The sequence below is a fragment of the Xiphias gladius genome, chromosome 8 (genome assembly GCF_016859285.1).
Source record: "Xiphias gladius isolate SHS-SW01 ecotype Sanya breed wild chromosome 8, ASM1685928v1, whole genome shotgun sequence".
NCBI lineage: Eukaryota > Metazoa > Chordata > Actinopteri > Istiophoriformes > Xiphiidae > Xiphias > Xiphias gladius.
The window spans coordinates 8,659,357-8,684,931 of NC_053407.1; the positions used below are offsets into that span (position 1 = coordinate 8,659,357).

Here is a 25,575-nt window from a genome sequence, read left to right on the forward strand (position 1 = left end):
ACATATAATTTATTGCAGATTTTCAGATTTGAAGTCTACAGCAAAGAAGACTATCCTCTGTCTCAGACAGAGTGTGAGACAGGACAGAAGGAGAGAAGGAGAAAAAGGTGAGCCAACAAACAAGGAGTCAGTAGTGCGGCAACAAGGACATGATTCCTCACTGGTCCCTTCAGCAAGCACAGCCAATTGTGTAAAAGTAGCAGCAGTTGAAGATTTAAGGTCTGTAATTATCCTTTGTTGGCAGAAAGCATATTAACAAGCAACAGCCAAGTTTAACTTGGCTTTTGGGATAGTTACATATAGAGTAAATTATTTACAGAGTTGCATTTATTAGCTATCAAGTGTATACACTGATCAGCTACCACATTAAAACCAGGTATCAGTTTTAATGTTTCAGCTAGCAAAAGGGCTGTTTTTTTGTTAATAGCTTGATAAAGAATTTGATTAGAGATTCATTACCTCTGAGTTTAGTAACTGGTTCCAACAAGGAAGCAGCTCTTGAAACCCTGAAGCTAAATGCTGGGGATTGAAACCAGATATCTGCAGTAGTAGCAAAGTGTGCCACCCAGATGCTGACCCTGCTTTGCTACATCCCTGTTGTCAACCAACTGCTTTCTTGTTCTAACTTTATTCAGTTTTTTTTGTTTTTTTGTTTTGTTTTTGTTTTTACTCTGAGTCAAATGCACAAATATACACATCAAAAAGCATATGCACACATGTCGGCAAAGAGACATTCACAGTTAAGTTTTGGCAGTCACTGTTTTCCATTCCCAGTAGGCCTTTAACAAGCTTCATTATACAGCATTGTTGACGGCAAGTTTGCTCATCTATGCAATGCCATTAAACTGTCGTCTTTTTTGTAACACTATGTATTAATGGCTTAATGTCCTCACATACCGTAAATTACCTGACAAAGACTGTGATACAAATAACCATGCAGCAGGGTTCTGGAAAAAAAGACATTTCAAGTACAGATGGATCCATCAGTAGTGCAGTAATATGCTGAAAAGTCATTAACATAACATTAATTCCTTTATTAGCGATACTGGAAACCAATAGCTTTTCAGAGAGACTCTGAGTCAGAGCCAATCCACTGTTGTACGTGAGAGGGAAAATAAGCTACAGCTAACATTTAAGTAAAATACTTCTCAAAGGCTTAGGAGTAACGAAGCCTCCACTGGCTTTCCCTTTTCTATTTCACTTTGTTTTCAGCGCTCTGCTTTCTTTCTCAGTATGTTCTCCTTCCTCCTTTTTTCTTTGTGTTTGCTGCAAACTTTCTCTCGAACTCTTACCCCCCTCTGTCTTGCTTTCGCTCCCTCCGTCAGGACTTGATTGTGCTGTGAAGGCTGCGATTGCATGTCTGTGTGTAATTAGCTGTTTGAATGAAGGGCAAGTTAATGAGATCAACTTCAGCTGTTAGTACATGGGAATAGCTCTGACAGATACCAGAATTGTTGGAGTGTGTATGTGCGTACATGTCACTCTATGGTTGTGTGGATAAATTTTGGTTTGAAACCATCCTTGTGAGGACATTTTGGACAGTCATTACAACTTCAAAAGGCTGTTTGAGAGTTAAAACTTTGGGATTCGGGTTAGATTTATGCAAGGGTTGAGGTTAGACATTTAATTGTGATGGTTAAGGTTAGGGTAAGGGGCTAGGGAATACATTATATCAGTTTGTGTGTGTGTCATGTTGCCCTCCAGCTTTCCATGCACACATGCACCCACAGACTTTCACTTAATGGGAAGCTGCTACACTACCTTGTGAGTATTTTCGTTTATTGAAATCTTTCAAATGTTTCAGCACCTATTTCGACATCCATGGGTGTCATTCAGTGGTAAAAACTGTTTATTTGTTCTTGTGTGATGCAGTCACTCCTATTTTGCTTTATAGCAGTGTAATTTGAAAGCATTTGGAAGCATTAAGGGTCTCTTGAAATAAATTAGTTTGTGAAAATAGACTCACAAATTGTAGCACCAGAGTTTGCACTGCCATATATATTATATTATAGTTGTAGTGACCTGCAATAATGTTTTAGTTTTCCCATCAGCCTCTCTAATATGTTTACCCATTTGTAGACTTCACCTTCTGTGTAAAGTTTCCAAGGGCTATCACTTTCTCTGATGTTTAGAAAATCCATTTTAATTTGAAAAGCTATTGCGTTTTCAGATTTTGGTTTGATGCCCATTCATAATTCATAATTCATTTACCCATATCTATATTCATTTCAGTCAGCCTGGTGTGCTCTGAGGCTTCCCAGGTTACAGACCTTGATCAGAGGGTAAACCTTACCAGTGGGTTATTCAGTGGGATGGGCCACGCTGCGTTGCCTGCAGTCAGATAATTTGATGAAATGGTGAGTCCTTGCATCCACCATCTTGATATTGGATTTATACCAAATAGTTTGCATAAACAGTTTGTAGTAGTCAAATATCCATTCATTTTGTAGACCTTTACGGCTTATGGAAGCTCCAGAAATCAGCCGAGAAACACTGTAAGTTTTTCCACATGTTGGTATTAACCACTACTTTACTGATGAATTTTTCACTGACCTTTACTCAGTGTGCTCTGTCAGTTCATATGTTTATTATTCAATCAAATTGCTTTTTTACAGGAGTGTGCTTACAGAAATAGTTTGACATTTAGGGAAATGGAAACAGCTAGCTTGGCTCTGTCCAAAGTTAGCAAAATCCAACTACCAAAGCTATAATTATAACATTGTGATAATGTTATAACTACAGTTTATTGTTTGCATTTTTGGTCTTATTTTTGGCCATAACTGCAAAGATTAGACTTATTTTGTGTGAAAACAGAACTTCCCTTTTAACAGAACCCTGCTCAGTGTGCAGACCACATACATTTAGGCAGAGTTGGACAACTGTTGTGATTTGTATTGTTTGGAGGACAGTCCTGTTACAGTGCGCTTCATGAACTGGTACGTTGTTGATGCATGTCTATCTTTCAGAGAGGTTGGTAATCATTGTTATGAGTGTTGAGTTGCAGAGAGTCCTGCTATGTGGCTGATGTTCTGGGAATGACTTCAAGGTGTGACTGAATGAGAGATCGACAAGGGAGTGTGACTGTCCTAGTTTTTGCTTTTGCATCTTCTTTGGTTTCTGTTTGTCATGTTTGTGTATTCAGCAGACTGGTGATTGAACAACAGAACATGATTTTTTCTTTTTCCATTTTGTGAATGTTCTTTTTCTTTAAGGGGGAAAATAGACCTTCTGGGCTGTTTGGGGTGGTTTAAAACAGAGCATGTGTGTGTACTTCTGCTTCTATCTTTGTGAGGACCAGTTGCAGTTATACACCTTAAGGAGATAATGAGGACATTTTTGTTGGCCCGCACTTTTTGACACACCTTCAAAGGGCTAAGACTTTGTTTTAGGGTTCAGGTTGGGATTAGAGTAAGTGTTGGGGTTAGCTATTTAGTTGTGATGGTTGAGGTTAGAGTAAGAGGCTAGGGAATGCATTATGTCAAGTGTCCGCATAAAGACAGAAGTACGTGTGTGTGTGTGTGTGTGTGTGTGTGTGTGTGTGTGTGTGTGTTTGTGTATGTGTCTCTTTCTCTTAACTCTAGCATGCCTAGATGAGTAGTCAGATTGCTCATGCTGTTCAGATGGTGGAGCCTTTCCAGTATGGTGTCATGGGGTGCTGCCATACTCCAATTGGCATGGGTGTGTACCGTGGCAGAAGTGGGAAACCAGTATACTCTCTCTTTTTTTTTACACTCCCCAGCTCTCTCAGCATTTAGGGTGTTTAAACACCATCTGTCCTTAGTGCCATCTCCTCCCAATTCTGCACCCCTTGACTTCCCCACTCCACGAATCCATTTTATTGATTTCAAGCATCCTCCAGTTTTCATCACACCATCTCCCCCAGCTCATCTTTTTCTCTTAACTATCCAGTCTAGTTGATATCCTCCTCACCTGACTGAAGCCATTACAAACTGCTTCGGACGACTCTCAGTAAATGTGAAACAATCCACGATATTTCTTCTCAGTCATTATCACACACCTACCCCCTCTTATCTCTACCCTAGGGCTGTGTGATATGACCAAAATCTCATATCCTGATAATGATACATATCACGGGATAACACATTTTCTGTAAATTCAATGAATAAATAGTTCATGTAGAATAATCCCTTGGAAAGGCCTATTTCTTGTTACATTTTGAATTACAACATTTACTTGACAAATAAATTATTCTTTTGTAGGTGGTAAAAGAGGTTAGTGGTGTTTGGGTCTGTTTTGGGGAACAGGTCTGCAGCATAATTTACAAAGTATGGTATTCTGCTCCATGTCAGGTTCACACCCAAACCACGTACATGTGACAGGAGTAGCCCCTCTTTTAGATATGAGCTCCTTGTTATGTCTCAGTATGGCTCGTCGGAGTCCTTCTAGTGTTCGGAATTAACCGCAATGAAATAAACAATAGAGCATAACATGAAACGACAGATGTTTCTCTATCGTCACAAGAAAGCCTAAATTTTTTCTACCTCTTCACCCACTTTGCATTGTAGTTTTAAAGATTATTTTCGGAGTTTTAAATTCTTTATAACAAAGTACATTCATGGAAAACAGAAAAGAGGGTTCAGAAGTCACATCTGAGAAAGTTGTTAGTCACACCCCTCCATTCTCTATTAGTGCTGTCAAAACTGACCAAAATCGACATTTGATTATTCCTTCCAAAAAACCACATAGTTTTGAACCATTCAAATATCTATTCTTGTGCATTATGTCATAACTTTATCTTGAGGTTCCACAATTTTCCCGTCTACTGACCAAAAACAGAAGTATTTCCAAACGTGGCCTTTTAGATTGCTCAGAGTGCAGATCTCTCTCTGTGCGGCCAACTCGGGTTGTGAACTCATTACCACACGTTTGTTTTTGAATTATATGTTTGTTTTGCGTTGACCTACATTTCATTTTCAATCAATGAAAGTGACATTGTGTGATTCCTGTTGGTCAGGCAAGTGCTTACAGTGCAGAGGCCCAAGCCCACGCAAAAACCTCGTGAGACAGTTTTTTTTTTTTCACTATTGAATATTAAAAAAAATCTTTTTTTTTAAAAGTTCGATTAAATAATCAAATTTAGAATATTTGTTGACAGCCCTATTCTCTATATGCTTTTTCTCCTTTGATTCTTTACTTGTATGCACCACCCACATCACATTTCTGTACTTGGTATCAGTTGTATATATCATTCCTTGTTCTTCTCATTCTTCCGTTACTTCTTCCATCATTTCTTGTGACAAAATGTCCTCAGATTACTTGCCCCCCTCCAAACACACAAATATTTCCAGAAACTCACAGGAGCAGCTTTGAAGGAGTGGATCCATTAGTGGACACTCACACACCATGAGGCACCTGGGATGAGCCTGCTGCAGAAAGCTGGATAACAACTTAAAGCATCAGCACACCAAACTTTGAAGTATGTGTTTGATTGTGTGTCTGTAACTGAATTTGGGCAGTCTCCTGGTTGTGGTTGCTGAGTGCCAAAACGGATTAGCACTTTATGGATTGTTAGGACTTTGATGTAGACACTGAAGTTTGGTGATAAGTTTCTCTCTACACTTTCTTTCCCACAAATACATAGAAGTAACTTTAATGAGTTCTTTTCTATAGATCTCCCGGAGTACATCAACACAAGTGTGTGCAGCTTTCAGTCATGTACACTTAAGAATGCATTACTGTGTTTGAGATGTTTGTGATTACCCCCTTACAGCAAGTGAAAATCTTGATCTGTGGTCGCTCCCACTCAGTAAACAAAGCACTCAAGTGATTAAATTAATATTAATTAAAAATGTCAAGCCACTTGCTTACCCAGTTGGTTAGGGCTCATTGTCCCTCACCTGAGTGAGCTGAAAATCTCTACGGTCAGTTTTTTTTCCCTGGGTTGCATTTGCATTTCCCAAAATAGTGTAGTATAGTAGTTTTTTTTTGTTTTGTTTTTTTTGTCATCTAGAGATGTCCTCTCTTACTGTGATTTTTTTTTTTTTTTTTTTTTTTTTTTTGCTCTTGCCAGTATTTTTGAGTGTTGTAGAGTCAACACTCCCTTGTGTCAGAATGGTGATAATGGCAGTCACACTTCATATTCCTCACATAGAACTGCAAGAATTGGCCTGCTAGAGCTCACTCATTCATTTTCTGCACTTGCTTAATCCTTGACAGGGTCATAAGAGAGTCTAAAGCTTATGCCAGCACACACTGAGCACAACGTGGAGAGGCACACTGCATGGTCTGTGCTAGGGCTATGACATACTCTCACATTCAGACTACAAGGACTATATGCATTCTTCAATCCACCTGACTTTTATTGGTTAAACTGTGGACAGGACTTATTTTTGGAGATCAAACAGATGCAGAAATATGTGTAGAAACCTATGCAAACACAGGGATATTGTGCTAACTCCAAATAGAAGGGGTAACAGATTGAAGTTGTGTTAGAGAAAGAGAGCATGAGAAACAGAATTGGAAAAGGAAGAGTTTTTTTGAAGAACTGTGTGCCTCCCTGTTTGCTAGTGTATCTATGACGATCATCCAAAATGCAGCAAGATTCATCAAAGCATCTCATGTTGAGAGTAATGCTTTACTCTAACTGAAATCTTGTTAATGCAAGCTTTACAGCTAAATGTGAGCAGGAGACAAGGGCGTAGCTGTCCACTGTTAGCCTTTATTAAATTTGAACAAATTGCCCTGTATGGACTGGTACGAATGGAGAAGTATCAGTGGGCTGAGTCATAGCTTGCAGACTGTGCCACACTCCCACAGCAGAGCAAACAGAGCATTGCTGTGTTTTCCAAGGAAATGCATATGGAGGGAGATTCACTTTGTCTGCCAACAGCTGTGGCTCTATTAAGGCCTTGGCTGAATGGATTTGTGGCCATCTGCTCTGGACCAAGATACAGGGAGCAGAACTCTACAGCGTCAATATCTGTAATGTTTGTCTGGATCTGACTCTACATGCTGTACATGCTAACAGCAAGCACTCTCCTACACAGGCATGGGCACAAGCAGGGTCACAGAACCATTGCACCCCTGTGCTGCTCTGTAACACACATTTTTGAACGCGTGTGGTCATGTGGGCTGATGTCCTTATAACATTCCCACTTTCCCCAAAATAGACAGCTACAAGTGAGCTGTTGGTGATTTCTATTTATGTTCAGAAGGTGGAATCTATGACCAAAGCATCCCTAAGTCAGGTTAGTTGTGGCTCTGCTCAGATTGGTTGTTGTGTAGACTAAAGCTGGAGTCGTACATATCATCATCACTGTAATTCTTGGCTTACACTTGGTTAATGTTGATGAAAGTAATGTACTCTGAGCATTTTTTTATATCTACATTTATATCTATATGGCATTTTTTTTATCTTCCCACTGATGTATCATGTGGCACCTTCAGGCTGATATAATAACAAAAAAAATAAGCAAACAAAACTATTTTTGCTGTGACAAAAAACATTATTCAAGTCATGGTCGGGAAAATGAAAACTCAATTTTTTTTAGAAAGCACAATGAACTTCTGTTCATTGCTTTAAGCATAAAATATTGTGAACCATCTTGGGATCAATTCAATTCAATTCAATTTTATCTCAGGGCACTTTTCATGTAGAGCAAGTCTAGACAGTACTCTTTATAGTTATATTTACAGAGACTCAACATTCCCACATGAGCAAGCACTTAGCGACAGCAGCAAGGAAAAAGTCCCTTTTAACAGGTAGAAACTTTGAACAGAACCTGGCTCATGGTGGGCTGCCGTCTGCCCCGACAGGCTGGGTTGAGAGAGAGAGGGGGGGGCACATAGCACAGTAGACGTATAACATAAAGATGTGTAACAATAATGAGACTAATAATAAAACTAATAATTATAATAATAGGGTGAATAATAGTCTAATTAAACTAAATATAATAATAGTTGATGATCAGAATATTTGAAGCAATGGGTGTTGAGCAGGATCATTGGGGCAGTAGGTGGTTTGCAGTCACAGATCCAGACTCTCTAGCACCAGGGGCAGAGAGGAGAGAGACGAGAAAGCACAAAACTACAGGACAGATAATAAGTCAAGTTAGTAATGAGCATTGATGCCATATGAATGCGTGCAGATGGAGAGGAAGAGGAGGAGAGAGGAGCTCGGTGCGTCATGGGAAGTCACCCAGCAGTCTAGGCCTACAGCAGCATAACTAGGGGGTGGTTCAAGCCAAGCCTGAGCCAGCCCTAACTGTAAGCTTTATCAAAAAGGAAGGTTTTAAGCCTACTCTTAAATGTGGAGAGGGTGTCTGACCAAAACTGGAAGATGGTTCGACAGTAGAGACCTGATAACTGAAGGTTCTGCTTCCTATTATACTTTTAGAGACTCTATGAACCACAAGTAGGCCTGCATTCTGGGAGCGCGTTGTTTTAGTGGGGTAATAGGGTACTATGAGCTATTTCAGATATGATGGTGCCTGACCCTTAAGGGTTTTGTAGGTGAGGAGGATTTTAAATTTTATTCTGATCAGCCAGTACAACCAGGCACATCAGTTGCTGAATTTAAAATTTTAGATTTCTCAATGTCTCCAAAAACCCTTTAGATGGAAAAGCAGCAAAAACTAAGAGAGGAAGCCAGAAAAGACAAAGGGGAATAATACAAAAAGTCGGTTTTAACGTGAGGTGAAGAGAGGTTTTAAAATGATCCCATGCGGTTCCATAGATTAAACATGAGCGCTTTCAATGCATACTACATGCAGACTTGGATTAACATATTCTAAGACACTGGAGCAAGAGGTGTACTGCCCTATCTGTCTGTTAATCTCCTGCAGCTCAGTGTCTTTACCTTTTCTACTTTTTTGGTATTGCATACAAAAAACACCATTTGGAGAGTGTACACACACACACACACACACACACACACACACACACACACACACACACACACACACACACACACACACACACACACAATGTAACTTTTTAACACACACTTTGGGCATTTAATGATTGCACATATTCAAAGCAACTCAAAATTAGTCAGGAGTAGGATAAATTCATAGGTGTGTGGCATTCAGACAGACAACACCCAGTTAACAGATGTCAAAAACAAACCAGTCAGTAGTATGGTTAAGACATACAAGCATGCACATGAACACACATTAACAGGAAGTGGAACAAACCCTCAGAAGGGAAAAGAATTTTCTAACAGAAGAAAGGATAGCAAAGGAGGTTAAAGAGGGACCAAGACACCTGTAGGCTCCATAAGTATTTTCTGAGCTATAACAACATTTTCAGACACAACAAAAAAACAAAAGGATTGTGTGTAAATCCAAAACTGACATTGAGAAGACAGGTTTACATCAGTTTTTACTCTGTATTTTCATTCAGCTATAAAAAAGTCAAAGAGGATGCCACATTTATGTGAAATGACATTCAAAGTGTTGTCCAATTTAAAAACCCAATTACAGTTGAAATGCAGATATATAGTGCTTGCTTCTTTTTGTCAAGGTCCATGATGAAGTGCTGTGTATGACTTTATATGCAGAAACCCAATTGCATGTAACTGAAGATGTGCTCTCCCATTAGCATGAAACATTTAAACTGAATCGAATTTCTCTTAGCCTGCTTTGACATGCACAGCACAGTTTTGGAGAACAGAATGAATGTTTGACCTCTCAAATCAATAGAGAATTGACCTGAATCTTTTCCTCTGCATTAATTTCAGTTTATGTTCTGCCATTCTGGAGTAGCAAGCCAGTGGTTGCAAAAGAAAATACTGTACACTTGCAGCAGAGATTTTGTGTGTGTGTGTGTGTTCGCAAGTGCATGTATGTCTGCCTGTCTCTATCCATGCTTAAATGCCCATGTGTGTAATTACAAGGATTTTGAGTGATTTCTGTATTATATTTCCAATCCTACTCCATTGAGAGGATGACAGATCCAATTCACTGCCACAGAGGACAGTTTGTGTTTATGCCAATTTTCTTGTATGAAATGTCTTGTCAGTAGGGTAGCAGACACAGCTCCATGCTTTATGCCCTGCTTTCCAAGGAAATTCTCCACAAAGTACACTAGGTCCTCATCATCTTGTCATATTTCTGGCTAAATGGTGCCACAAATTTGGGTTTTAATGCAAATGAAGTTCGCTGATGCAACTTTTTTGCTCTTTCATCTTTGACTAAGAAATATAATAAGCTGTTCATCATCAGACATTATGAAGTTAGTCCAAAGGTTGAGATGGATCAAAAAGAGGGGTACTGAAAGGACAAAGGAGCTGCGAAAATGTCAAAAATATCACCTGTAATTTTGCTGATGAATGATGGCACCACATCTCTGCTGAAAATAATGCATTAAGCTTGAATAAAAACCCAGAAACATGACCTTGCCACCCCCCCCCCAATTACTGCTTTTCTCTCTTTTTATCACATTCAAATCCAAACCAAACAAGCTAACTGAAAACATGATGTCTTACACAGCCTCACTTCAGTAGTGTCTGCCTATTGAGTGTGATGGATGAATGAACGAACACACAGCCCCCATCTCACATTTTTATAAAACAAAACAAGAAAATATAGCCCAGCTTCACTTGCAGCTCCCAGCCACGTGTAGAATCTCTCAGTCAGGGGCTGCAGAAATTACAACAGCCTGATTTTAAAAAAAAAAAAAAAAAAAAAAAAAGTGTGTTCTTGAGTGTGTGTACATGCACTTACATGCATTGTGGGCACAGCTTGACAGCATTGTTGTGCATGTGGTGTGTGTTTTGGGTACAGCCCATTTGTATGTACCTGGCTATGTGATACTCACTGCTTTTCAGACCTTCTGGGTCTGGAAAGCAGACCCCCCCCAGTCAGTCTCTCTCTCTGAGCTGATCAATGCTCCCTAGGTGATGAGGTTACACTAGTTGTAACTGCTAATGTCTGTCTTTCTCTCACTAGGAATCTGAAAGGTGCTTTATTTTGGAGATGAGATCTCTTCAGATCATGGATGGTGACCCTTTCATCCTATTGTACAACAGACACTGGTGTCCTAAATTTCAATCACATCTCAATAGATGTCCTGTGAAGTCTGCGTGTGTGAAGCAGCAGGATACAGCCAGCTGCATTTTAAATGATTTGTGGTCACTGATGTGAAGACTCAGTTAAGGTTTACAACCTGTATGCTCCCAGCCAGCCTTTGGTTGTTCTGATATCTTTTATGTCCCTCTTACTCTTTTTAGGCTCTGTACAAGACTCAGGTTCAAAAAGAGCTTCTTTGTGCATAGAGAAGGTAGTGGAAACAATTTATCAGTGACAGTAGCCTCAGTAGACCAGAATAATACAATGTAGATACAAGATAATGTGATGCATAGGAAGCATGTCTCACACAGGAAGAACATCTCCTGCATTCTTGCTCTGACTATGCTGTTAAAGATGTGATAAAATGGATAAAATGTAAAAGTTCAATTACACATAGTTCTGTATTGCTGAAATGAGGAGCTGTCGAATTCCATCCATCCATAGCTATACCACTTATCCTTTGAGGGTCGGGGTCGGGGGGGGGGCTGGAGCCAATCCCCGCTGACACTGGGCCAGAGGCTGGGTCTACCCTGGACAGGTTACCAGACAGTGCGAAGGACATTGCATGAAGTTAACCTCCATGGTGTCCAAGAAGAAAACCATTGTTCACAAAACATCAAAAAACTGAAAAATTAAAATATGCTAAAGAACATGAAAAGAAGCCTGATGAGTATTGGCAACACATTCTTTGGTCAGATGAAACCAAAATAGATTAGTTTGGATCAGATGGGGTCCAGTATGTTTGCTGTGGACCCGGCCAGGACGACCACACTGATTGCATATTTCCGGCGGTGAAACATGGAGGTGGGAGTGTGTTGATATGGGGCTGAATGAGTAAAGTGTAGGGAAGATGACATTTACAGATGGCCCTGTGAATGCAAAAACATTTGTTTTAAAAAAAAATGGGCTTCATTCTTCTTGGGCTTTGGCTAAAAACAAATAAAATTGCATTAAATGGATAAGATTTTTAATATTTTAGTGATGTTAAGTCTAGGGGTGTACTCATTTTTGTTTTATACTGTATACTGATTGTATAGAATGAGAGGATCAAATTATCATTTTTTTCCAAAGTGTTTTTTCTGTTACAGACCTAGGCTATAGTGTAATCAATTCATTGTATTGCACTGTACACACAGGTACGCAGATGCACAGTCATACACCCAAACTACCTCACATATACTTAAATGAGTCACTCAGTTCAACATCAGTTATAACCTCTGATTACACAGTACTCATTCACAACAGTGCATGTTTAAGTTTCCCTGTTGCAATTGCGCTTATAGCAGGAATTGCAGTGTAAGGCTGTGGTATAATTATGATTTATGTCAACAGTGAGGCTGTTTTTTTCATCATTTGATTGCTTGTTCACTGAAGTGCTAGTACCTAAATGCACCCTTGCCAGAATAAATATCAGGCTTCTCACTGTTGCTCTCTCTCTCTTCATTTGTTGTTTTCCATTGCTCCCTCAGTCCCTCATTTACAGCAGCAGGTTTCACCTGGGGAATGCTAAACACATATCGCAGCTCTGATCTCTCACATCCAATTTTGCCCATTGAGCAGGGAAAGATTTATTTAAATGTGATTTACTACATCGTCAAAAGCATTTTTACTCTCTCCTGAATCTGTTTTTCCTCTTTCTGTGCCTCTTTGAGAGGTTAGTACTTGATATCTGAGTGAAAAGACAGAAATGTTATGTAATATTACACCTTTCAACATTGAACTAAATGATAAATCACTGAGTGGGAGTACAAACTTAGAGTCAGGTGTTGTGCTGCATTTATCCCCAGTCAGAGTTAGTATTTGTCATTTCATCAAAAAGGGTGATTTGAATTCAGTTGGCAAAGCCCATGCTCCTTTTGTGTTTTGGCATATATATTATATATATGTACAGTACATGACAAGACCGCTCATTATTTCTCAGTGTTACTGCCTAGAAAATACATGTTAATTAACCTTTCTACTGACAGTATCACTGAAAAGAGTCCAACCTGACTGTTGGCACCGAACCCACCAAGGGTGTTTGAGCCTGCCTGCAGAACCAGATTAATGAGGTCTACTTGTACGTGCCAAGCAAGATAGATAAGAAGAATAACTGAAGATTTTTCAAACAGTAATTTTACCCATGTCTCGTCTACATATTTGAGTGTATATTTATGTCCATTTGGTGCCATTGATGATCGCCTTACACAGAGGCTCAATCATCCGGGGGAAACTGTCCAGATGACATCATGGGTCCCCAGCTGGTTGATTTGTCATTATAAAACCACCAGTCATCATTTTTGTCATGATAGCTCAACTTTTAATGCAGGGGCCTTCATGCTGAGAATTTGTCCCTTGATTTGACATTGAAAAAATAAAGTGATATACGGGCCATTTCTATGAAATCGGTGAGAGTTTTCAAGAGAAGCGTCCTGCAGTCGAGCTCAAGACTGATGATTCAAGGAGGATGTAGGTGTGCGTTGTCCCTGAATTGTCAGTCAGCTTTGTTTTAGTGGCTGTGTTTATTTATCACCACCATTAAGTGCTCTCACAGAGTGCCTTAGGGGCTATATCTTTGACTAATGGAAAACAAAGACCTGGCAAAGAAAGGCAGGACACTGCACCTCTCCTTTTGGCACATACCTACATTGTCTTTACTTAGATGTTCATGTAGAGTCACAAAAAATCTCTATCTATATATAGATATAGATATATAGATATAGATATATATCTATATATAGATATATATCTGGACAGATGAATGTTCTACGCATAATTTTAAGTTGATAGTGCATAGCATTACTGGTATCACACTGGGGCTACCCATCTCACGGACTTACAGCACCACAAACTGAAACTTGCCACTAGGTTTTTTACAAATAGAAAATTGATCAGAAAGAATCGGACTGATAAGTTGAATTAATAATGGTATTGGTATCAATACTGCTGTCAAAGAAACACCACTGGAATAAACATTTTTTGTTTCAAAGTGCAAAGATAGACAACACTGCACTTCATATCCTTGTTTCCTCATCTATTTATTTCTGTGCTTTCTTTCCTCTCTGTTACGCATATGCATGAACAAACACTTCACACTTCACACTCCACAACACTACTGGTGCTAAACGCATGCAAGGCTGCTTTTACATATGTACAAACACTTGCGGGTGAATGTGTGCTTTTACACAGAGATTGACCTTTTCCTTTATATCTCATGAGAAGATTGGATTACTAACTTAACTCCATAGTGGATGGTTTCAAAGTGAGTAGTATCCTCTATAATTTGTGTTATTCAGGCGAGTTATTTTTTACCTTAGCCTGCTGGCAGTTTGCTTTTTTTAGAATCACAGATTGGACATTTATTTATTTATTTGTTTATTTATTTTGTATCCTGCCTTCCACTGTAGCTGCAGTCCTCCTCTGTCTGCTATACAGATTCCCTGCTTATTTAAGACAAGACATGCTGACTGGAAGCACCTTGACTGACTGGAAGCAACCATCTGTTTGCTTCATTTCTGTCTACTTGGTACAGCTGGCCAATCAGCACAACTTCTTTTGGGAGGCCAGACTAGAGCAACCAAACAGTGAAATTCATCTTTTTTGCTGATTAATGTGTGTATATTGTGTGAGAAATCAGTGTTTCTAGTAAAATAACTTCCAATATCACTATCCGTCAAATGGCTCCTCGTCACACGATACGCAGCTCATGTCGGTTCTGAGGGTTGTTGTGACTGATATGTTGTGTCAGGCTTCGCAGGTGAATAAATCAATCACCTCTCTCTAATGGCGGCGTTAATGGAACTAGTGGACAAAGTGCTTTGATGTCTATGGGTCTCATAGTATTATCTATCTGTGTGAACAGCCTTCTTGCAGCCAATATGTTTTTGTTCGTGTCTGTCTGTGTCTGCTTTGCACTCGGTCAGCAGCAGTTGGTGAAAAAAGCAGCACAACATATGTGGGAAACAGTTTAGACAGCTCAGTATATATGTGGACAACATTTTTCTGTTACCAATGTAAGATGACTGAAAAGGTCTTTTGAAAAGGCCAAACTTTGTGCTCTCACACACACTGACTCCTTCCCCTCGGTCCTGTTCGGTTAGAGAGAGAAATCTCGCTGAGGAGCGTGATAATTATTCTAACCATGCTGCCAGAGAATGAAGTATCCAGTGACCATTTCTGCCTCTCTGCCATATTTGCAAATCTGCTTGTACATTTGTAGTTTTAAAAGTTTTAAGGGATAAATGGCCAGTACACACAGCATATCAGTAATGTATATACGATAGATTTCATCTCCCTGAAGCTCCCACTGCTATCTGAAAGGGGAAATTAGATACAACAGGAGCTCAGATTTTTGTTGTTTTGTTTGTGATTTGTTTTTGTATTATTTGCAGTCAGCTGTGGTACTAAGTGATCAAAAAATAAACAGGAAATAAATTTTATTTGAAGATCTCACTGATAATTATAATCTGTTTTTTAATTTCAGTAAGAGTAAAAATTATCAATCAACCCTGTGGTCTGAAAGTTTTATTTTTTAGGTAATGGGAGCAGTTGGTAGCCATTCTTGGGTTAGTCAGTGGCTAGCTGTGAATGAGTGTTGAACATTCTTGGGTGTCTTTTTTGCTCTGAGTTCAGGCAGTTAAGTGCATCCTGGGAAATGTGCCTCAGGTTAAAGAATGTCCTTGAGACGCAAATTAATTTCCAAGGAAGTTGGTTTGTTGTGGCCGAAGTCTGATTTTTATTTGACTAAAGGTTGTAACAATGGTTCTGAATTGGATTTAAACAAAGAGAAGGCTATTGATTGGTAAAATTTGCAATTATTGATCCAATTTTAGCATTGTTTGTGGACATATTGCTAAGGATTGGGAGCAAGAAAATTGCAAGCTTTCACGAATATGGCAGAGATTTGTTGTGTTTGCATAACCTTTTGTGATCTTAAAATTGGAAATTCCGAGAAGGACTGTGCAATGTTGGCTGTGGCCAACAAAAGGTACTGGGAGAAATGATTTTTGTTAAAAGGTCATTGTAAAGACACATTTTACTCAGAAAAAAGCTTCCTAACCCCTGAATTCCACTGAGGGTGGCTGCGTCATGTTCCGCCAGCTGACTGTGACAACTCCAGACAGCTTCTGATTCCACCAGATGCGCTGAAGTGTATTTCAGGAGCATCACAGAAGCATCCCAGAAGCAGCTATCGGCTGCGCTAAAAACATACACCTAGTCCAATTTTTTAAAATTTTATTGTTATTTTTATTTTCGCAGAATCCTCATCAAGCTGCACAGAGCAGATTGATTAAGACAGAAAGGCATTCAGTCAATTTCCAAAATAAAACACCCTGTGCAGACTCTTGATCATATATTATATCACTATATCAACGTCATAACAGGTGGCACCAGGCCAGAAGTCAAGGGTAGCCTACTTACCCATGGTAGAATCACAAAAATCAAGGAAAAATGACCAAGTCAACAAAATCGGACAGAAAAAACTCTCAGCTTCTGAAATGAAGCTGTGTGGAGGATGGAACAAAACAGCCTCACAGACACAATGTCATAGCCCTGCCACCAGTTGAATCCAGGGGTAAGACTTCAGATTTGTTATGTCTTTTTACAAGATATCATTTTCTGAAGCCTTGTAATATCTCTTAATTATTTACCGTCCATTGTCCATTATGGGTGAATCTTGTATGTGCAAATTGTTATTCAATGCTATAAATCCTCAGCCTGATTTTAGAGGTATTGCATGAGAGTGCTACAAGGCCATGGTATTTGTGGTCTGTATACATCTTTCTGACAGTAATGTTTTTGACAAGCTTTTTTAAAAAAATGTTTTGTTCTTCTACCAGCAGTGAAGGGCAGTAATATCCCTCTAGTTTCCAAAACTTCTCCAGGGGAAACAAACCTGGCCAGACGTCCAGAGTTGTAGCTCTGACCCTAGATATCTGCTGGGTGACTCATCATGTTGTTCCGGGTCTTTGGAGCTCTGGGTCAATCTTCCAAAATAGACAGAGATCCTTGTTTCCGGAGGCAGAGAATACTATGTATGAATTTCAGACTGATGCTTAACCCCCAAAAGATCCCAGTATGTCTGGAGAATAGAATGATTGGTCAATGCAAGAAATCAACAAATGCCCCTACTACAAGTTAAAATAGTTTCATGGCGAGAGGAAAGGAACAATGGTAAATCACTTTGCATGCATTCAACAGTCACAAAAGCCTCCATAGGGGACAGGCAAAGGATTCACAGTTTAGCCTTGTACTCTGTTTCTGGCCCTCAGGGGCTTTAATATACTTTTTTGAGTGCCCTTTCATTGGACATTTTCTCCTCTGACCTTCTTCCATATAGTGAACAGTGAATTGCCTGTTCGATCACTGATCCCCCCCCGTCTCTTTCCTCTTCAGATGAATAGTGTCATAGATTGTAGACTCCAGTGTCAAATTGGCCTCATATCTTTCTTCATCAAGTCAAACTACATACATATGCACACAGACAAGCACATACAGGAGGCACACACAGTTAGAAACGCATGCACGCCGTCTACACACACAGTCTACTGTCAATTGGTGTGAAGGTCACAACATCCACTATAGGTAGATGAGTGAAATCACTTTGTCCCTCTACTCCTTCAATCAAAGCCCTCTCCCACTACTGTCGGAAACCTTTAATTACAGTCCCCACTTCAACAATGTGAGCTTGTTAATGATGTTCCATATTCTGTACTCACTGGTGCGCCCTCTAATTATGCCCCCATCCTTCAATAATACGGTTGGCAGTGGAGCAAGTAGCAGAGGTTTCCCCCCAAGTCACTGTACTCCCCCACAGGGACTTTCTAATGGGTAGCCCCCCTCATGACTGTGGCGTTGGCAGCAGACAAAGGACATTGGTCAAGGATAACACCCGAACGTCAGACTACCCTCCTGTGTCCACTTACCCAAAATTTACCCTGCCTTGTCTTCACACTGCTTGTCTCCCCTCCCTACCTACAGTAAGACAGATGAGTGGTTGCTCTAACCCCCACAGGCTGAAAGGGACCGAGGCTGGACATGGGACTGCTGAGCAGCTTTTACCAGAGGGACTTAGAGATAAATCTGCTCCCTCTGCAACCCTCCACCCCTACGCCTCATCAGTACAGCTGTGTCTCTTCCAATGCATAGTTCCCCAAGTCTTGCTCGTTACTCTACTTCCCAGCTGGGCTTTATTGCTGCCTCTCTCCCTCCTTTGCTTCCATTTTCTTTCTCCATCTTTCTCTAGGGGTATCTGTGGTGTGACAGGCAGTTCAGTCTCCTGGGCTGTCTGGCAGAAAAGTGCTTGACTCCAGTTCAACCTCTACTTCTATCCCGCATGCTTTTCATTTATCTCCAGTCAGTGCGAAGTAATTTCTTGTTTGATTAGGCTGCGCTTATTTTGAAATCAAACATCATAGCACCTTAATGAGGTAGACATCGCACTGAGGGTCTCACAGATGCACGACAGTAAGGATGAACTTTGCATTGCTGGTTAAACTGCACTCCAGCACTAAAGCTGCTAATCTGTTCCACAGTGTTGTAAAGTGGGCTACATGACTGACCAGAATATGTTTGACATATTTATTCTTATTAATGCAGTGAATGAAGTCTGTGATTCAGCCCAAAGTGTTGTAACCTCAGCTACGCAGAGGCAGCACACATCATGCGGGAGGTAGCATTATAGAGCAAGAATAAACAGTTTTGGATGCTTTGAAGGTGCATAGTGTATGTGGAGACTGGAGAGATAATGTGAATGTATTAGCAAAGTCCTACTGAATGTAAAACTGGCTGCGTGATTATTGCCCCCAAAACTGCAGCAGTATGAAATGAGACATGCTGGCTACTAAATAACACAAACCCACTTTTTTTTTTTTTTTCAGCCTTTATATTAAAAGACAGTTATTGAGGAGGTTTTTTCTTCATTTAGGTTTAATGACTTCCTCTGCAATCCTGAAAAACCTTTTTTTTTTTTACAAATATATGCTTGTTAGCTTTTTAAGAAAATTTCTTTATTGTGTCTTTCTTAAAACCAGGGGAATTTGTGGAAGGCTGCTGAAGGAATACACGTGATATTATGCATGCATCAAATATTATGTTTAAGTAAATTTGACTTTTTAGCCAAGAAAGTCACATAAAGACTGAATCTGTCTCTTTTGAAGATCTTTGAATCTCTCTCAATATTCAGTATTACCACAACACTACAGTAATACATTTGTGGGGCTTTTTTTTTTTTGAGCAGGTTTGAGTTTATTCAAAATATCTTTAATGGGCTAATTGTCATTTAAAATGTTTGGGTACCATTTGTAAGTCCACATTTATTGGAAATTAGGCATACAAAGTGATCAAACCACATCAACTTCAAGTGTGCCATATCCCAGATTATACCCGTGGACCATTTACAAGCGGCACCTGTCTTAGTGTATGCTGACTTCACATCTGCAGTGTGTCATTTCATCAGAAATAGAGCTGACGAGCTGGATACTGGCCAGCTGATGTGAATCTGTCTGAGTGGCCATAATGAGGAAAGGACATGTGGTCAAGCACTGATACTCTGCTGTCATGCTAGAGGGGGAGAGGTTTCTGAGCAAGCAACTTTTTTATTTATATTGAGGACTGGCAAATGTATATAGTCATGATTGGTCATAATGAGCAAAGGAAGACAAGTGACCAGGCACTGATGGCGAACTTTAATGAAAGACAAAGGAGAAGGCTAAAAAAACTTTTTTTTTCTCAATTATTGATTAGGGCTCTGATGTACACTAACTGCCTGAATGGCTATGGCCAACAGGCATGGTCAAGCATTTATACTGTATTATGACCGTAGTTTGAAAAAGAACTAGATCAATTTTGGAAACTGTGAAATCATACTTGGATGTCTTTTAGTACAGTAATGTTCCAAATAGAGAACTTTTTTAAGAGAATTGGACTTCTGACACACAAACTTCTGATACAAAGGTTTAATCATGTAGACTATATAGTATGTACTCTCATAATCGACCGTTGGACCTATTGTTAGTTTTCTCAAACCTGTTTTTGATAATGGTAACAAGACATAGACAACATTTATAACAGGAAATTAGGTGAATAGATTATAGCATCTGATTTTTACATGAAGCTTTTGTTTGATAATCACAAAATAATCAAAGGCAGTTCAGCCTGTCATTTTTTTTTACAATTAAATACTTTGGAATTTATTCACAGATTGTTTTATATAGATATTTTAGAATAAAATTTTTGCATCTAAATGCCAAGTCTAAAAATAAAAGTCTGACATTATCATCATTATCATCATGACTTAACTCTGACTTCATGGTTGTACCACACAACATACTGTATAATTGTCTGTGGTAGGCTTCAGTATTTGCCCTTCACAAGGTCTTCAGCTGTTGTTTCCTTAGCTGTTTTTCCTGTGCGAGGAAAGCTCTATTTCCAGTTCACTCCAACAATTATTACTGTCTTACACAATTCCCTTACACAGCAGGTCTTAAACTTTTACATCCTGGGTTCTAAATAAGATTTGTGGTCTCCTGTCCTGGGAACCAGCTCCATGCAAACATACAGTATCTGTACTCTTGGCTCATTTAGAAATGCACAAGAAGTATCCACTTTGCTCTATCTGGTGCCCAACCTGTAGCATTAGGAATTGGTATTAACTTATTGACCTGAAGGATATACTGTAAATGTAGAGGTCATAAAAATAACTTCAAAAATTCATATTTGCTTCTCTGTAATAAATTGTTTTGACACAGATGTGTCTGCGTACCATCAGTGATAATATTTATGGAAAACTGTTAATGTAATGCATGCAGAGGTTATGTTGCCAGTCTCTTATGCAATGTGAAACAGGATGTTATATGCATATATCAGTGATAATAATATACCATTGCATTGGTCAAAGGCTGTGTTTAAGTGTATGTCTTTGTTCAGGGATGGGATCTAATAGCAGTTGTTTGTATGATTCCCCTCCCCTCTCCAAAACACAATGTAGTTATTATATCTCCCACTAGTAAATCATCTAAGCATACAATGTGTTATGGAGCTCAGGATATATAGTTTAAAGCAGCAACCTAAAACTCTCAGAGCTTTTGTGATGGCAGTGATTAGCATTGGCAGTGCCCAAGCTGTGTGATACTTCTTGACAAGCCTGCTATAGGGCGTTTGACACCATTACAACAGGTAACAACACTTTTCACCAGTGGTGGAACTCTTTATTTCACAGCACACTTTTAGCCTGTTCGTCCACAGAGGCAGAGTGACTTTTTACAGTATAAGCCACTTTACTCTCTGAGTGGGAGTCGCATTGCTATGTGTTGATTAAAACTGGCTGTTGCAGCTGTGTCCTTGTTTCAGCGTCACTATGGACTGCCGATACCATTTGGTGGGGAACTGTGGCTCTCCAGCTCCCAGACATCTCTATTAGATACTGTTTGTGCATGCACAGCTTTATTATTCTGATTTAATACAACGGTTCCTCCAATATCCCATTCTGCTTCCTCTCCTTTCACTTTTTATTCATACCACTCCCCCTGCCTGCCTCACTCTCTCTCTTTCTTCTCTCTTTAGCTCTCCGTACCAACTCGCACCTGAGCAGGACCTGCAAGACAATAGATATTAAATCAGATTTATTGTCGAGCAATAGAATAGTATCTGACCCACGGAAATGTTGCCGAACTAACCCTTAAAGCCATTACCCCCCCCTCCTGTCTCCTATGTTTGCTCTCACTCCATCTCCGCTCTGACATGCCCATAGTGACAAAACAATTCTCCACTACAACTGATAGCCCCTCAATTTGCCCCCTTGAATTGGTTACATTCAGTTTTCAGAATGAAACCAGAGTGGTATGGAATTAGGGTCAGTGAGTGAGCTGCTTAAAGAAAGAGAATTGGAATAACTACACGGAGGGCTGAAGGCTTATAGAGGCAAAAGCACATTCTCCACTTTCCACCCTGTAATTGGGATGTGAATTTTGAAAGGATGTTTAAGCTCATTGCTTGACTGAAATAGGCGATGCAGATGATGTCTATAAGGTTTGAGCCATTGGCATTGAGAGGAAATAATATAACTTTAGAAATAATAGGGGGCTGGAGAAACAGATTTCTTGAGATTTCAATTAATAGAAAAGAATGAATAGAAAAGTATCTGACTCTGTCTCAATTTAATACAGAGCTCTGACCAAATATTTTGTTGATTGGTCACTGACATTGTAACTGAAGGGAGGACAACCTTGTGTAGATGTCAGAAGGACCCCAAGTGGTAACGAAAATACAGGGTCTCTACTGACATTTTTGGTGTGGGTAAAAACAATTGGGGAGCTTTTGCCACCATAAAAGTAACATAACTTCATAAAGACCTCATACATGGTGTATTCACCATTTCACTGCGCTTTGAATGTCTTTGTAAGCTTGCCTTCTCTTTAGCAGTAAGATCATAAAGCTGCTTACTTCAGTAAAGACTGTATTTATTTGTCTGACCGCATTCAAAATATCATCTTATTATGTGCTTTCCGTGTACGGCAGTCCAGGTACAGCTCATTCATTTCATTTTTCCACCATTTAACATACTGTATTTCATACAGGCTGGATGTCTGGGAAATTGCTCTTCCTCAGTCAAATCATAAAAATTCAATTCATCAAATCATTTTAAAATACAACATGATAATGATAACATTCATATGCAACAGCCTCAGCCATTACCAAACCCGGTTGATAGACACTCACAATGAAAAGTATATAGGCCTCTAACTGCAAGCTGCCTTATCAGCAGCTCATTCCTTTTCTCACATGCATACATACATTACACACGTTGTGATGCTATCTAGTATCCCATTTTCGTTATTTAGTCATGTGTAAGGAAGGTTACCCTGGTTCCTCCTTTTTATTGTCCTGGTTCCTGAGGAGGGGCTTCAATGGGACCTCTCGTCCCTGTGTGGCATTTGAAACTGCAGAAAATCCACACTCTCGCTTAACTTGTTGCATTCCTTTGCTTCTCTGGTTGGTAGTCTTTTCACTGCTGAAGCAGAGAGCCTTCTACCTGTCAGCTGCATTAGCTCCATATGTAGGTATGATGGTGGACAGATTAGGACACAGACAGAAAGGCAAAAAGAGAGACAGACAGAGGAATGCAGACATGTAGATATAAAGTCATTTTGTTTTGATTTACTTTAAAACGTTCAATACAAATAATCATATAAGCTCTCTTTGTCAAAAAACAAACTCTGATATCTCTACATAATACACCTCAATGCCAAGGTTCTGTCGAACAGACTCCCTACTTCCCTCACATCTACCTCAGGTCTATCATGTAAAACGATTCTGGCCACCTAATGCATCGTTGGAGGAGGGTAACAAGTGCAGTCTTTCTGTCAGACAGCAAATGGCTTAAGATTAGGGGCATTAGGGTAGAGGAACTTTCCTTGGAGTTTAACAAGCTTCACTCCAGGTTTATATCATGATTGATTCTGTCCTCAGAGCTTTTTTATCAATCCATTAGAGTACAGGCTGCAGCATGGCAGTCATCCAGACGCGGGTATTAACATCCCATCTCAGGGCCAGAGATACCGGGAAGGTCAGTGAGGTGGGAGGGTGCGGAGGAAATATTTACCACTGTTACAATTATTTCCATAAAGCAGCACTGCAGTATATCCAGCATATTCAATATTTACTACTGTTTAAGAGGGGACTGGACTGCAGTAACATTTATTGCTTTGATCCTTTACTATAGAGTGGAATAGGGATGTAGAAACACAGCTATTTATGTTTGAATGTTAGTTATTGTACATGTAGTATCCTGTGTTTATACAGATGTAGTGGGATTAAAATAACATTTACTACTGCATTGAATTGCAAAGTACACATTTGAGAGGATACAAAATAAGATTATGGAGTAGTACCATGCTCATTGGATAGAGAAGTATTCACTGTTTTCTGTTTAATTCTGTTAGCTCTTTTAGTCTTGGCTCAATACAGTAGAGCTTTGCGGGTACTAGCACAGAGAGATAAAGTAATACGGTATGTAGGACATGAATATTTAAACAGTTATGCTTTCATAATTCTTTGTTAATACTACTACTTATTCAGGGGCAGATTGGAAGATGAGTGGGCGACACTCATGAAAGCTTTCCTCCTCTCTTGCAGGAGCTCAATTGGGAGAACTATGCCATTCATTAATGCTCAGTCATATTTATTGGCATAGCCCTGCCATCAGCAAAAGACGAATTCTAAAAAGCTCATGAGTTATCATTAAATCAAACAGTTATTGATTATTCGTTAAAAAGTAGCAATCGAAGGACATTGAGAGAGTGCCACCTCTGAAACCTAAGGCAATGAATATAAAGACCACTTTGTAAACACTCAGTATGCATGGTCCACTTCAGGCAGTAGGACCGAGAGCATGTTTCTTATTTAAATACTTTTTTTCTTGTTTTTTTTTTTTCTTGTATACAGAGCAAAATTCTTAGAATGTTTAGTCAAAACAGTGACATAATTGCTGTGGTCTTTGCAATACTATAAGAGAAATTTGTTCTCTTGAATACACTTTACACTATACAAACAAATTTTAGATTTTGGCTAGACTGCAACAGTGGGGCTGAGTGAGTGAATGAGTGAGTGAGTGATGAAGTTACCAAGTTAGTTGGCGTGGCCAGTTTCTAATACGTCGTCAGGGAGGCCTTTACAGGTAGTGTTGCAAACTTAGCTCCTTTTTCGCTAGATTTACTGACTTTTCACCTAACTTTAGTGACTTCTCTTCACGAGAGCACCTTGCAACAAATCTAGCGACTTTTTGAACAAACCTTAGCTACTTTCCATAGAAGAGTGTCACCAGTATTGCCCCGCGAGTGCGAGGTCAGACTTTCCCTCCACAGACACAGTTCTCTATGCATCTCATTCAATTGACCGAATGGCGTCTGACACAGAGTGAATGAGCTTCTAACATTCTCTCTGAGTGGTCATTTTACAAGTAAATATAGCCGAAATCACAGCACAGCTGTTGTCTCCAACTTATGTGTATGGTGATTTTGTCAGATCAAGGTTATAAAATCAGGATGTTAGCAGTGCAGAGTAGCAGCTTGGAAATGGCTTGACAGTGAATGCTGGTTAACACCTAGTCTTAATGGGTCGCGTTTTTTATTTCATACTTGTTTTGTTGTCTGACAACAGAAACAGAAAAACATGTAAATGAGAACAGCTTTATTGGGAATTCGGCTTTATTAAATTACTGTATATGTGAGCACAGAGAGTAGGAGAGAAGCAAACAGAGAAAGGGCAGTCCAGTCATTTATTAGCTTTTGACCTAGTTTTGTTATTAAATCTGCACTGGAAATAACCAAATTGTATCATTGCACTTTACTTAGTTAGGTGGTAATGCTGGATATGAGATCCAGTCACTTGTTAAAACAAAGTGTTTTCACCCATATTCTTATGTCCACATACATGGACAGAAATTGCTCCCTCTTTGCATTTAATATTTTGCCTCACAGCTAATTGTATAATCTAAGCATCTATATAGCCATGTCTGGTGCTACACCGAATTGACCTGGAGTGCTTCTGAAATCAAAAGGGAACATAA

At 39.5% G+C, this 25,575-nt stretch overlaps 1 protein-coding gene across 14 annotated transcripts in view; it reads left to right on the forward strand.

The window, feature by feature from the left end:
- cdh13 (cadherin 13, H-cadherin (heart)) overlaps window positions 1-25,575 on the forward strand; it is a 333,542-nt gene that overhangs the window by 39,264 nt on the left and 268,703 nt on the right. For 2 of the 14 annotated variants that reach the window (XM_040134179.1, XM_040134185.1), the window contains exon 1: window positions 2,314-2,357. The exons of the other annotated variants lie outside the window; for them this stretch is intronic. In XM_040134179.1, coding sequence (XP_039990113.1) covers window positions 2,355-2,357 — 3 coding nt within the window. In that variant the 5' untranslated portion in view covers window positions 2,314-2,354. Of the gene's footprint in view, window positions 1-2,313; window positions 2,358-25,575 lie in introns of those variants that run through there. 14 annotated transcript variants of the gene reach the window in all.